Source organism: Cydia strobilella, chromosome Z (assembly GCF_947568885.1).
Source record: "Cydia strobilella chromosome Z, ilCydStro3.1, whole genome shotgun sequence".
Classification (NCBI taxonomy): domain Eukaryota; kingdom Metazoa; phylum Arthropoda; class Insecta; order Lepidoptera; family Tortricidae; genus Cydia; species Cydia strobilella.
In genome coordinates, this window is record NC_086068.1 from 6,112,468 (window position 1) to 6,126,844 (window position 14,377).

Consider the following 14,377-nt stretch of genomic DNA (forward strand, 5'->3'; position numbering starts at 1 on the left):
ACGATACAAGTGCGAAAAATAATTCGCAACGAGTGGCGAATGTTAAAACACTACTAACGGGAGTTGCGAATTACCTATTCGCACGTGTATCGTACAACGTTTTACAGAACATATGACCCTATTTTCGACGTAGTTACGTAATGTGCTTATTATAGCACAGGGTGTCGTAATGGAGCACCAGATTAACTGTAAAGGAACATTAAAGTTAAGTTTCACAAAGCTTAAGCGAATATCTCTATAATTAAAGGCCAATTTTGTTTGTATAAATTATTTCTGTATAATTTTTAGATCATTAAAGTAAAATATTGACTTTTACCAAAGATAGATATAACTCCGTAACAGATGGATACAGTCTAAGGAAAAAACGTGCCTCGAAAATCAAGAAAATTTGATTCTCGTTCAGAGGGCGCTACTAGCTTTGGCCTACAGTCGTATAGATGGCGTTGACGGTTTCGTTTGTTATTTAACAATTTTAACGCATATCAGTGAAAGAACATGGGTCAAAATCATAAAAATAATTAATGCAAATAAAAAAAATCATTTATCCATATTTAAATACATTTTATCGTATTTATATAAATCTTCATTTTTAGTTTTAAAGTGTGTCGACAGATGGCGGTGAATTTACTGGGGTTACAAAATTTACTATGACAGTACCGCTCTATTATAAGTTACTCTATGCTTTTACTATAATTTAATTTTGGTATTTTAACTTAGAACTTTACAGTATTTAAAAAAATAACAAACTTTTCAAACAAGAATCTACGGCGTGAAACTATTTAAAAATAAGTCAGCACAACCACTGAATTTAATATATAACCTCTGGCACAGCCACTTTGGCAGGAGGAGAAACATTTAAAAATATTTGATTTCGCGCTTTATTTCTACTGACAAGTTGGGTGTATTCCAGTATAGTAGGTATACTACTCTGACAAGACAGCTGAGTCTTTTATGTAATTTTTTTTTGATGATTTCCGGTTGAACTTTAAAATGGCGAATTCGTCTCAAAATTTTTTTTTTGCTCATTAAGCTGCGTTTACACCAGAAATGTGAGAGAATACGTAGCGAGGAATGTGTTTGTTAAGAACCATTAGAATATTGTCCACTAGAGCTGCGCTGAGCGATAATAGCTATGGTCTTAATGGTCTCAACAAACACATCTTTGGTATCGCAGACTGATATTGATAGCTTTCAAATAACAAGATTAACTTTGTTATATTGTTTCGAGCCGGGATAGGGAGTAGGTACTACCTAGTTATAGTATACGAATTCCTTGGTATACTGGCAGGATCTCCGTTTAATAACAAGAGTAATCTTGTTGTATATCGTCTCGGTGTAAGTGAAACACCTTATGTGTGCTGGTATAAATAAATAAATAAAATAAATATTATAGGACATTTAAAAAAATACTTAAATACATAGAAAACAACCATGACTCGGGAACAAATATCTGTGCTCATCACACAAATAAATGCCCTTACCGGAAGAGTATAAGAACGTATATTCTCTAAACACCTGCCTATATATACTCATTAGGTTGCGCTTATGTTATTACAGCTTATTAAGCAGTGAACTAACGTGGAAGTGTGCAGAATGAACTCTTGAAACGCGCTTAAACCATCCTTTAGTCAACACCTGGAAATCCATCGTGGCTATTTTGTAAAGTCCAGCTATCACTTTACTAAAAGCAACTACCGTACAATTCCATTGCCAAAATCATTACAAATTTAATGGCAGCCATTTTGAAACAAAGAAATAACAATACAATATAATATGAAACATTCTTAAAGAACTTCTTCAACTATCTGTATAAATCGGACTTTATAATCATATATAAAAAATATCCCACTGGTACGCAAACATCAATACATACAATTTACCAAAACATATGAATTTGCAATAAAGAGGGTAAAAGCATGTAACACAAGAAACTATCTACCCACACAATCACAATCCTTAAATTAATTTATTGTCAACATCACAAATGCTCAAAACACTTCGATTTATTTGGTTTTTGTTGTGCTGTGTTTGGACTTTTAGTGTTTTTAGTGGTTATCCATTATTTTCTAATTAAAGATTACAATGAAATTTGTCTTGTGAAAAATGCAGCGGACTATTTAGTTAAAAAAATATTTTAGTTTAATATTCCTAGGCTTTAGAAGAAACTAAGAAAGATTTGATATACCCATTGGATGTTATTGTGTCTCGAGGCTTTAACCATGGCGTAACATGAGGAAATGTAAGTGGAATAATAATTAATAACTTCAATTGAAATCGGAACAGACACAGTTTCTTCCGTATTTATAATATGTAGGTACCTATTACTTAGTAGGTAAGGATAAAAAAATAAACAAATGATTATTTTCTTTAAATTAATGTAAACAGTGAGACGTTAATGAAGCAACACTTGTCTTATTATTTATTCTGTATTATTATATATTATTATTATATATTCTGAAAATCCATGTAACTTATTGCATGAATTATAGTGACACGAAAATAATTTAAAATAAAAACAGTAGTAAAAACTAAATGGTTCTTAAAGTTCTACAGCAAAAATACCAAATACCAAAGCGGAATCCTTATATCGTCCGTTTTCGTATGACACGGTTAATTCACTCGGAAACTATAAGACATATGTATGTCAATAATCGTGAGACATATAAAAAAAAATGCTTTTTTATGTATTAAAATAATAGTGAATAAAACCGTACTGATCTAAATATTATGTCAATGATATTTGGACCCTACTAAGTTGTAATTTTTATAAGCCGACACATATGTAAAATCGTAAGAATATGTTTTGCGATAGCTTTCCCTTATTCCTTAAAATAACGTCAAAAAATTTGGCTTTTATTTGACGGTTACAAGTAGGTAACCAAAAACGTAATTACATAAGGGTTACGTTATTGATGTCCAACATACTATAACCAAGAAGACTTCCTAAAGTTTTTGGCTCATGACAGACCTCCTAGGCGGCAGCGCGGAGGGTCTACTCAACTGTCAACTGCTTCTACTGGAGTATGCGGGTCTCGAGGACTATTAAAAGGCATATTGTGAAAATGAAACTTGAGACTGATAAATGAGATGAAATTTTAGTCAAAAGATCATTATTGACCTTTTTGGGGCTGTAGTTTATTTAGCTAAACAAAAACCTCGTACAGTCGGACCACGCTAAGTTTTCATGCCAATTGCTACGTCAAGTAATAGCTTATAGAATATGTATGTGTAATAACCTGTCACAGAGTTTACAGAGACAGCAACGGAACGCATGTATATAGCGATTAATAAACCGTAATTAATTAATTTACAGTTTTATTTGGCTCCAAAATATAACAGTATGCATTCTTACTGCCAAGTTTGTGCAAAGTTAGCGTAGCCAGGTCCGTCAGTATACTTTCTGTTTAATTCTATATCTTAACCTGACTTATATGCAATAAAGTGTTTACATACATCCATACACACATACATACATACATACATACAAAAATTCGTACATTTTTCATTTGTAAATATACAATCCCCATTATTATTATTAATATTACAAATGCGAAAGTAACTCTATTTGTCCGTCTGTTTGTTACCTCTTCACGCTTAAATCGCTGAACCGAGTTAGATTAAGTTTGTAAAGAAGATAGTTTGAGGTCCGGGGAAGGACATAATATAGTTTTCACTTTTTACCATCATCAATCATCATCGTCATTCTACGCAGACGAAGTCACGGGCGGAAGCTAGTGGGTATATAAGTATACAAAATTTATATATGCTGAAGTAACTCTATCTATCTAGTCTATCTTTTGCCCCTTCACGCTTAAACTGCTGAATCTATTTAGAATCTATCCCAGGAAGGACATAGTTTTTATCAATCGTCATCATCATCCCACGCAGACGAAGTCGCGGGCAAGCTAGAAGCCAGTACTTATTTCATATATATTTTTGCAGTACATCTAGTATTATTAAATTACGACACCCTGTGCTATAATGAGCACATTACGTAACATGTATACACATTTACTGAAAAACGTTGTACGATACACGTGGGAATAGGTAATTCACAATTCGTGTCAATTTAACATTCACTTCGGCCGTGTTTTAAAATAACTATTATCGTAAATAACTTACGACGAACAATTAATAGCTTGTTAACAATCCAACAAATATCTAATCAACCTCATATCATGACGCAACTGCAATCTCCCGCTACCTCGCCTAGCGTTAAATTAAATCCATATTGAAAACCATAAACAGCATTGGTTAATGTTAAAATTAATTTTCATTTACTTGTGAAGTCGTTAAAGACGTCGTTAATGCGTAGCGGTTCCGCGGCCTGAAAGTTAATTTGTCCCAGAGTTTCCGAGAGAAAAACGTCTGTAGAAATTAAAAAGTAAGTTTGGACGCTGTTAAAAAAAGTTATATCAAACACAAATGTACAATACTTAGGGCCTGTTTCACAATGTCCAAGTAAAGTATTGGATAGCTAATTAACAAATAAATTAACTGCCAGATAAAATTTCCTACAAAAAAAGCACTTTATCCAGCAGATAAAGCTTATTTGGAGATTGTGAAACGCCAACGATGACTTTATTCGTCAGATAAGTGGCAAGTAGCTTATTCAGGACTTTACTTGGACATTGTGAAACAGGCTCTTACAATAGTTTTCTTGCTTTCTTCATTTCTTGATGCATGTTAAAATGTGTCCATAAATAGTAAATATATAGTAGAATATATATATAGTAAATATATATATATTCTACTATAGTCTGGCCAGGGACCAGGGACTGTCTCATTTCAGACATTAACTGAGAGAGTCACACTGTCTTCGTCTTACACTAGCAGTAGCACCCAAAAGAAAGGGATGAGTATATTTTTTTTATTCTTATTTACTGTCAAATTGGGTTTGCCAGACTATATATAATTAAGAAAAAAAAAGGATAAAAGTTCAAATACAAGTTCTAAACAAACAATACCGCCCGTGAGTGTTGTTACAGTTCATCAAATTCGCATATATGTACTAAACACCAACAGGTCAGCGTTACCAATACACAGATAACATTCTCAAAGCCAGCTGCGTGAAATCACAATGCCAACAACCAATAACAGTTTTTACGCCATTTTTTTGGCAGAAGCTACCGACTTTGCGATGTTATTATCCTTCCTTTGTTGCGTCCCACCGGGCCTATGCTTCAGCTTTTGTCCTCGCTGAGGATTATCCAGGCCTAATTACCTGTTAAAACTCAAATTTTAAACTTTAATGGTAAAAGAGAGATGTTTTTGCAAACATCTGAGCGGCCGACTGATTTCGCTACCGGTTGACGCAAGCTTAGCGTTCGGAGAAACATTACTTTAGTCTGTGGTTTGCTTCTGAATTCGAATAAAGAATTTCTTTGGAATTTGAGCCGCAGTCCTTCTAATAGTTACAAAAATACAAAATCTACTTAATACGAGAAAGTTTTGTGTAAGTTCGTTTTTAGTGAACCTTCCATTGTTTGTCTTTAAAGATATCTATAATCCGACAAGAAATTGTAGAAAATTATTGAGGGCACCACTTCCTACGTAACTGTCACATTTTTGACGTAAAATGCTTAAACATGGCAACAATTTAGTATGATTTTTTTTAGTTCCATTTTAGTTAATTTCTACTGTTTTATGTCACACTATACATATAAAATAAGTAGGCTTCTTTATCTGCATGCAATTGCATATGCTTATTGCTTAGAAAAGTCAACCAAAAATAATGATTGTATTGGAGTAGGTACCTAGTTATGATTTTTTCTCCGTAACAAATTTATTTCACATTACCTGATAAGCACACCATTCTTAAAATAAAGAATAGTTGGGTACTTACTTTAATTTAAAAAACCACAAAGTAACAAAGCAGTGCCAAAAGACGTTAATTGTTAAACAACGAAACATCAATCGGTCACACGAGCACCGCTAAGTTAGGGTCTGAAGTGCTCTCCTGCCATGGTCGTGAACACTAGAACAATCTATACCTACGAGCACTACTTACCATTGTCCCTTAAAGATGCCGAACACAACAAAAGACTTATTTTTAATACAATTGTTGCGTTTCGATTATTTTCTCAATTTCAAGTGCACTTGCGGTTTCTTGAATTCGGTTCGCACACACGGTGTGAACCATATAGGTGTGAACCAAGCTTAATGTAAACTTTTTTAATTGTTTCTTTTTTGTTTTAGCTAACCGGCCAGTATGGAGATGCAGTCAATGCCAACTTCGTCGAGTAAGTACCTACTATATAGATAGATTTCGTTTTTATGAAGTGGTTATTAGGTTTATAAACCAAACAAAAGTGAATCCGTATATATGTATGTCTGTTACGCTTCAACCTGGTTTGAATCCCGAGGAATGACTTACTTTTTATCTTATAAAATATAAATCATCAAATTGCGCAAAAGAAGTCGCGATCACAGGGGCTACTCTTGGTAAGTGACGTTTTTGGTTGAATAAATGTCACTTTTGACACTGACATATCAGATCCATACCTAATCGAGATCTATAGTGTGTCAAAGGACTGTCTCATTTCAAACATAGACCGAGAGACCCATACTATCTTTGCCTTACACTAGTACTAGCACCCAAAAGAAAAGGATGAGTATAGTTTTTTTGTTCTTATTTACTGCCAATTTGGTTTGACCAACTATAATTAATGTCGTGTAATTTAAATTATAATACGCCTATTTAGTTTATTTTCCTATGCTTAGGTGCTAATTTATGAGGGCCAGTATCCACTACCCCTTGATAAATAGATGCGTACTCCGAGGGCTAATTTGCCATCGATTCCCACGAGCGCATCTGCCCGATGACAACTCTCGTTTGTTTCCGATTGTTCTCACTGACAGGAAACAATTAATTTGTCTCTGGTAGTAATGAAAAATATTGTATTCGAATTTCGAATTTTTTTTTGGTCACAGCGTAAACAAGTAAATTTTAAAATAAAATAAAAAAGCAGACAGCGTCACAAATTAAATAGGATTTTTAAGTAAGGATGTTTGCTAACCAAAATAAAATCGTTATGTATCCTAACTTAGGATAGTCGCCGACGAGTCGGGAAAGCCGACTATCCGGCCACATCTGTAGTCGGCGATTAGTCGGCGACTAGTCGGCAAAAATGGCCGATTAGTCGGCCAATTATTAGGTACAGAAAAATAGCACATAAACGAAAGAAACAGTAAATATTGATCAAATGTTTAATACCCAGTTTACTCAAATTAATAAAATTATACTTTATACCTATAGAGGTTGCATACGAATATTTTTGTTCATATTGTTATATTTAATTTGTCTGTAGATAGATTCATTTGTTTCAAAGAAAAAGACATAGTACTTAACACAAAAGGATAAAACAAAATGCTTTAATTAAAAGATTGTTAACTTAAAATTAAAACAGCAAAACCAACAATTTATGAAATAAAAAATTGAAAGAAAAATATAAATAAATAAATTAACACTCACTAAAAAAACAATGTTTATGTAAATACTAAATAGTGTCGTCGCAGTCCGTACAATATTATGTAGTTGGTTACAATTGCAAACGTTTTATTATTTACATTACTTACCTTGTTTTTTTTTTCAAGCATCTGTAATTAAGTTACTACAAGATGATTAACCTCACAATACGCGGGACACTTAAGGAAAGTCTATTTTGCTCAAAATGCTCAAAAGGCTTCATGCATGAAGTCTATATTGGAACGAAATATTTTTTATTTGGATATTTGTTGCCGTAATATTATGTTACATTATATTGTGCATTTCATTTATTAAATCAAATGTACATAATTTGCGCGCGAAAAGCTAAAGCGACGCAAGGAGAAAAACAAATGTTTTTCAAAGCATCCGAACTTAGACAAAGTTGCTGCAGTGACTATCCGAATGCAAACTTTGAAGAGAGAAAATGATTTATGGATTTGGCCATCCGAGCGCCGATTACTCGGCTAGTCGGCCAAATCAATAGTCGGTACATCACTTTGATCATTCAAAATGTGTGGCAATAACATTTTTATATATATTGCCAACTTTTTAATTTTTCTGATATTATGAAGCCTGTGAGCAATGCAATAAGGTATTACCTACCTATTTATGCTTAGGCACTTTCTAAAATACCGCATCCATATAATATTTGGGCTCGTTAGGAACGTCTGAAGACTCTGAAGGAGTAAAACTAATAGAGGTGCAAAAGAAAGTGTGTGGCATATATCTTATATAAATTTAATTTGACTAAAACTTATTTAAGCATTTATAATTTATAAGGTAGAGGGAATAATGTTCCCACCTGATTTTGTACTTTATTTCAAAGTGATAGGGTTAAATTTTGCATAATTCCTGACATCCTGCCTTATAAAGGGTTAAAATAAAATGAAAAAGCAATAAATCTGAATGTCCCGAATGCAAAAATCATAATCTAGTATAAATAGGACTTAATTATTATCTACTATAATATTTCAGCCTATATACGTCCCACTGCTGGGCACAGGCCTCTCATGGACGAGAGGGATTGGGCTATAGTCCCCACGCTAGCCCAATGCGGGTTGGACTTCACATATCACATACACCTTTGAATTTCTTCGCAGATGTATGCAGGTTTCCTCACGATGTTTTCTTTCACCGAAAAGCTAGTGGTAAATTATCAAATGATAATCCGTACATAAGTTCCGAAAAACTCATTGGCACGAGCCAGGATTTGAACCCGGGACCTTCGGATTGAGTCGGACGTCAGACCAGATCCACTCTGCCAACACCGCTTCTACTACAAACTATAATTTATTTTATGACATAGACATAGTATATACAGGTATAGACGCGCCACCGAGCGACCGGGGGTAAGAGAAAGAATATTCATATAAAATTTTGGCAGCGTAGGATATTTACCCTTTCACTCTTACAAATTTCGGTATTTCGCCACCTATGATGCCACCCGGTCCGTGATAAGGACAAAGCATGGCACTATTTTCTCTTTCCTCTTATAGGAATAGCAATAAGACTATCTTTTTCTATCAATGAGTGTCAGGCCCTTGTTTTATGACTAATAAGTGAAGTGCCAACCTACAAAGTGAAGGGTGCAAACATCCCACGCAGTATCATGCAACATTAATAATCGGCAATTCTCTCACAACCGGTCATAATGGCAACCAGCCACTAAATATCACGCGATAGATGTTCCCACATCCAAATTTAAAAAAATATTTAAACTCATCCCTAGTTTACTAATAACAAATTTATCAACACCACCCATCGCGGCGCTAGGGTGTCGTAGCTAGTATGGAATTAGTAGGTAGGGGATGTTAGTTCTGCTTTTGTCCGTCGGCTCGAATAAGTTTGTTAACCGACACGCAATGTTGGGACACAGGTGACCGGTCACACGGGGTGATGATGATACCATCGACAAGGATGATTAGGGTTTGTTTATGGGCTAATAATGAACGTTTTTAAATTTCGAACCGTTTTAAATGAATAGGGATCGGTGATTAGAGAATAATAATATTGCTCAACAAAGGACCAAAGAGAATAAGTAGGAATTTAATATTTAAATATATTAAATTATCATTAACGTTTAACAAAGAACTTCCTTATTTGGTGTTTATATCGTCATATATTGTTTAGGTGATATTAAGATGTGAAAAGTAAAACCTAGTTATATTCTGAACCTGATTTTGCATTCATGTTTTTTAAAATATTAGTATCATAGTTTCATTTAACTTTGCATATAGAACGATCCGCCTCAATTACTATTGTTAAATTGTCGTTCTTAATAAATATTTTCGCACATCTCTATTTATTGACTCTATAACAATGGACCCAAGACCGGCAGATGTCATAACTTCATCAAAAATCAAAATCAAATAAACTCTATAACATAACCATTGAATACCAAAAACTTTTATTTACTGAGCTTTAAACGGAGTCTTTAGACAACGCGATAAGCTTTATTATGCGTTTTAAACTTTAATATGAAGCGTCAAGGTCGTTTTACGATTGCGTTATGGGGTTTTTCAAGTTATCCTCGATCTGTCATTATCCTGCTTAAGACGTATTAAATTGTTCGAGTCGGTTCAGGATTGTCTATGGTAGTTTTTTTCTTTTTGAACCAGACACCGCGCTTCCTGCCGTGCAAGTGCGTATTATTCGGATGCTATTGAAAGGAGATGCCTTTGTGACTTGCCTAAATACTCGTAGTTATAAAGACGTATTATCTTGCTCGTGGGACCGTGTTTGCGAGCGAATGAGGTTGAAAAAATGCACTGGAATTTGTTGAATGAAAGCTCGGATGACTTTTTTGGGATAAAGTCGATGAGATTCTGGCGAGTTGAAATTATGGGGATTGAATTACGGTATTGAACTAATGACTTTTAGAAGTAACTCCCAGTTTAAAAACATTTAAAACACGCCGCAGAACTCAGTTGTTGAAAAGAGACCCATTAAAACGGCAAACATCTAGATATAGGTATCTACCTAATCTACCTATTTAACATGAACAAACGAGACGTGATAATTGCGTTTAATTTAAAATAAATGATAAAATCGATCATCCTATACATAAATCATAAGCACAGGAACCAACCCACTAAGAAATGAGCCCACTTTTTTACCACAAACCTTCCTTTTATTATAAATAGTTCACCAATGACGTTCAAACTCGGCCGGTAATCAATCAAAATACCCAAGATTGTGAAAACTAAAAGCGCATTCTAATTGCCAGTCGCGCCTTTCAAAGTTACATTCAAAGCGAAAACATCCCACTGCGAAAACGCTTCGCCCAATGTTGTATGCCAGTGTGAATGGACCGTAGTGACATACGTCTGTTTATAATAAGAACATTTTGTTGAAGGGGCGCGTTTGGGCGGAGCGTGTGCCCCCGTGATCACATAATTGTGACACTTTTACTGAGTACTGATTTATTGCTTTCATGACCGTTATGTGATTCGGTTTGAGGGCTTTCGGTTTTGTTTTGTAATAGGAACATTTAGTTAGAAGTGTCATCGATATTAAAGGACTATAGGGACGATTGGACAACTGTAGCTATTCAAACAAAACAATTTCAATATTAATTACCGAATGAGCGTAACCTTTAATTATAAGTAATAATCCGTTTTTCGCTTTAATGTATATGTATGCTTTGATTTGTTTTTAAGTTTAAACGATTGAAGTGATGATGTTTACATTTAGTGAAATGTAATTTTATTTTATGTACAGTCGACGGCAAAAATATCGATCCAGACAAATGGCTCAAAAATATGTGAACACGACTATATTTGAGTTAGTTAGTTTTGCTGGGCATTTTCCGCAAATCGACATCCAATGTGCCTATTTTGCGTGTTACGACTATAATATAAGGTGTAAGAGCGTACACATATTTCTGAAACTTTGGGAATGTATATATATTTATGCCCTTGACTGTATACTCTGGACGTGTTATTAGCTTTATCAATAAATATGTGAATATGAATATATAAATTTAAAAATAAAATATTAAAACATGGTAAATACAACGATTGAATTGCAATTAAGTAGATGGTAATTTTATGATACCCTAACAAGCACTCTACAGACAACCCATACGACCGTCTGCAAGTTACAATTATGTGCGTCAAGCATTAGATATGTACTACGATGAGCAGTGCAAAAGCGATGCACTAGTAGTAGACCGCGAGCCAGGAACAGATTTCCATGACCAATCGCCTCCCGGGCGATAACTCGTATAGTGGCTAACGGCTATGTATGATGAACCCTCGTGGACGTCGGCTGCCGCTGACGTGGGTTGAGAAATGGCAGCCACCGAAACACGTAAAAAAAATTTAGTCAACGCCTTCCGTTTGATTAGATGCTATTGTGTATAAAAGAAATCGTTAGCCGGTTGTAGCGCGGTGGAAAGAACGTCAGCTGGTGACCTGAACATGTAAAAAAATTGTTTTGAAGTAAAACTTCTTTAGACGCGACTAGAGGGTAACTCAGATTTGAATATCATCTGACTGACGATATATGCTCCTGGCCCGCGGTCTATAGGGCGCTACCGGTCATTCGCTAGATCTAAGCACACTATTTTTTTTTCAGGGTAATTTAAAGCTATAAATGTAGTAACGAATATGTCTCACCAGGTCGTATCCTCTACGACGTGCCCTGCGCCGTCTGCCGCGACCACTCCTCTGGCAAGCATTATGGCGTTTTCGCCTGCGATGGTTGCGCGGGATTCTTCAAGCGTTCCGTGCGCCGCGATCGTCGCTATGCGTGCAAAGCCCGTAGCCCGGGCGCATGTCTCGTTGATAAGGCACATAGGAACCAGTGCCGAGCGTGCAGGCTCTCCAAGTGTCTGGATGCGGGGATGAATAAAGATGGTAAGATATTTATAGACAACGTGATGACATGGTTACGATTCTCGCTAGCTCGTGAGCTTCAAGTTTTAAACTCCATAAACAAGAGCTGGCATTCGAACGCACGAAATCCCTCCTTTTTCACTGTAGCGCGCTCTGAGTTAAGCTTTGCAGTTTGCACTTTAACCCCATTGTCATATTATTATCATTAGCTATAACAGTATTTTAACGCCATTATTTGTAATCCCAAACAGCAGTCCAGCATGAGCGTGGTCCCCGCAACTCCACCATCCGCCGGCAAATGGCGCTCTTCCTCAAAGACCCTGCCATGCCCTCACCAGACATCGCATTGACACCACCGGCCCTAGACTTAGCACTGCCGAAGCACGCCATGATACCGGCTGCACCCATGACTCTCTTCCACCCTTACGCGTACAACAGACTTATGATGCCTCTAAGCCACTGCTCTCCTAAAGCTCCGTCCCCACCGCCGATCACTCCATCGCTTCTAACCCCATCAGAGCCTGAAACCATATGCGAAGCTGCCGCGCGACTTTTATTCATGAACGTAAAATGGGCAAAGAACGTCCCAGCGTTCACGTCTCTATCCTTACCCGATAGACTGCTTCTATTAGAGGAATCATGGCGAGATCTGTTCATTATAGGGGCAGCTCAGTTTCTATACCCTTTAGATTTAAAAGTGTTAATGAATTTTAAGAATACTGCAGTTGAAAAAGAAGTAGAGGAATTCGAAAAGGTGCTAGCTGAAGTGGCGAAGCTGCGACCGGATAGCAATGAGTTTGCGTGTCTGAGGGCCGTGGCTTTATTTAGGACGGTGGGCGAGAAGGATGGCCAGGGTTTTAGAAGACTACAGGACTTGCCTGCGGTTGCTGCGTTGCAGGATCATTCACAAGTTGTTCTCAATGAGGTGAGTTTACGAGTAGATTAGATTAATCTCTTAAATTAAGACTTAACCGGTCTTTAAAGATCTTTAACACAATTTCATAGTGGAAAATAAATTGCAGATATCTACTGAATTCACTTTCGTAGGTAATTTAGTTTGATATCATGTATGTATGTGTATGTATGATAAGTAACTGGTCGAATTTCTAATCAATTTTTCTGCTCTACTTATGAGAGTTACGAGCACTACTGAGGTTTGAACCCACTATTTTTAACCACCACATGCATATGAAAGGTTAAGTGCAAAATCGCTACTAAGATCCTGATTATCCTGAATATATTGATGATCCTAGTGTGGAGATCATTGTACTGCTTCTCTTGGAATGCTAATTTTGTTTTTTAGGGTTCCGTACCCCAAAGGACCCTACGGACGGGACACGGGACCCTATTACTAAGTGTCCGCTGTCCGTCCGTACGTCCGTCTCTGTCTGTCCGTCTGTCACCAGGCTGTATCTCATGAACCGTGATAGCTAGACAGTTGAAATTTTCACAGATGGTGTATTTCTGTGCCGCTATAACAACAAATACTAGAAACAGAATAAAATAAATATTTAAGTGGGGCTCCCATACAAGAAACGTGATTTTTTTGCCGTTTTTTGCGTAATGGTACGGAACCCTTAGTACGCGAGTCCGACTCGCACTTGGCCGGTTTTAAATATGAATGAAATGAAATGAAATGAATGAAATGAAAAAATTTATTGTGAAAACATTTATCTGAATATCTAGAGTAAAAGTTAAGAAGTTCTTTACTTTCACAACACATTAAATTTGTGACCTCCAATTTTTGCAATACCTATGGCAGTTCATATACGAAAGTCATTAAGATGTTGCAGTACTCATACCTTCTTGATCCTAAACAATTCGTTCTTTTCCAGTACACATTGAGGACATACCCGTTAGACACATCCCGAGCCAGCCAGCTCCTTCAACTGCTGCCGAGCATGAGGCGGGTGCCGAGCGACACCATCGTCGAGCTGTTCTTCAGAGCCACCATTGGGGACATTCCTATAGAGAGGATAATCAGCGACATGTATAGGACGGGAAAGGATACCGTGTAGCTTTCTTTTTACAATACCTGATATATGGACTA

General features: G+C 36.1%; 1 protein-coding gene across 1 annotated transcript; it reads left to right on the top strand.

Moving 5' to 3' along the window:
* Positions 1-2,033: 2,033 nt before the first annotated feature.
* Positions 2,034-14,377, top strand: LOC134753872 (nuclear receptor subfamily 2 group E member 1). Its single transcript, XM_063689828.1, has 5 exons — positions 2,034-2,239; positions 6,199-6,242; positions 12,112-12,348; positions 12,579-13,252; positions 14,163-14,377. Exons 2-5 carry the CDS (start codon positions 6,212-6,214, stop codon positions 14,343-14,345), a joined length of 1,125 nt encoding a protein of 374 aa, XP_063545898.1. The 5' UTR covers positions 2,034-2,239; positions 6,199-6,211; the 3' UTR covers positions 14,346-14,377.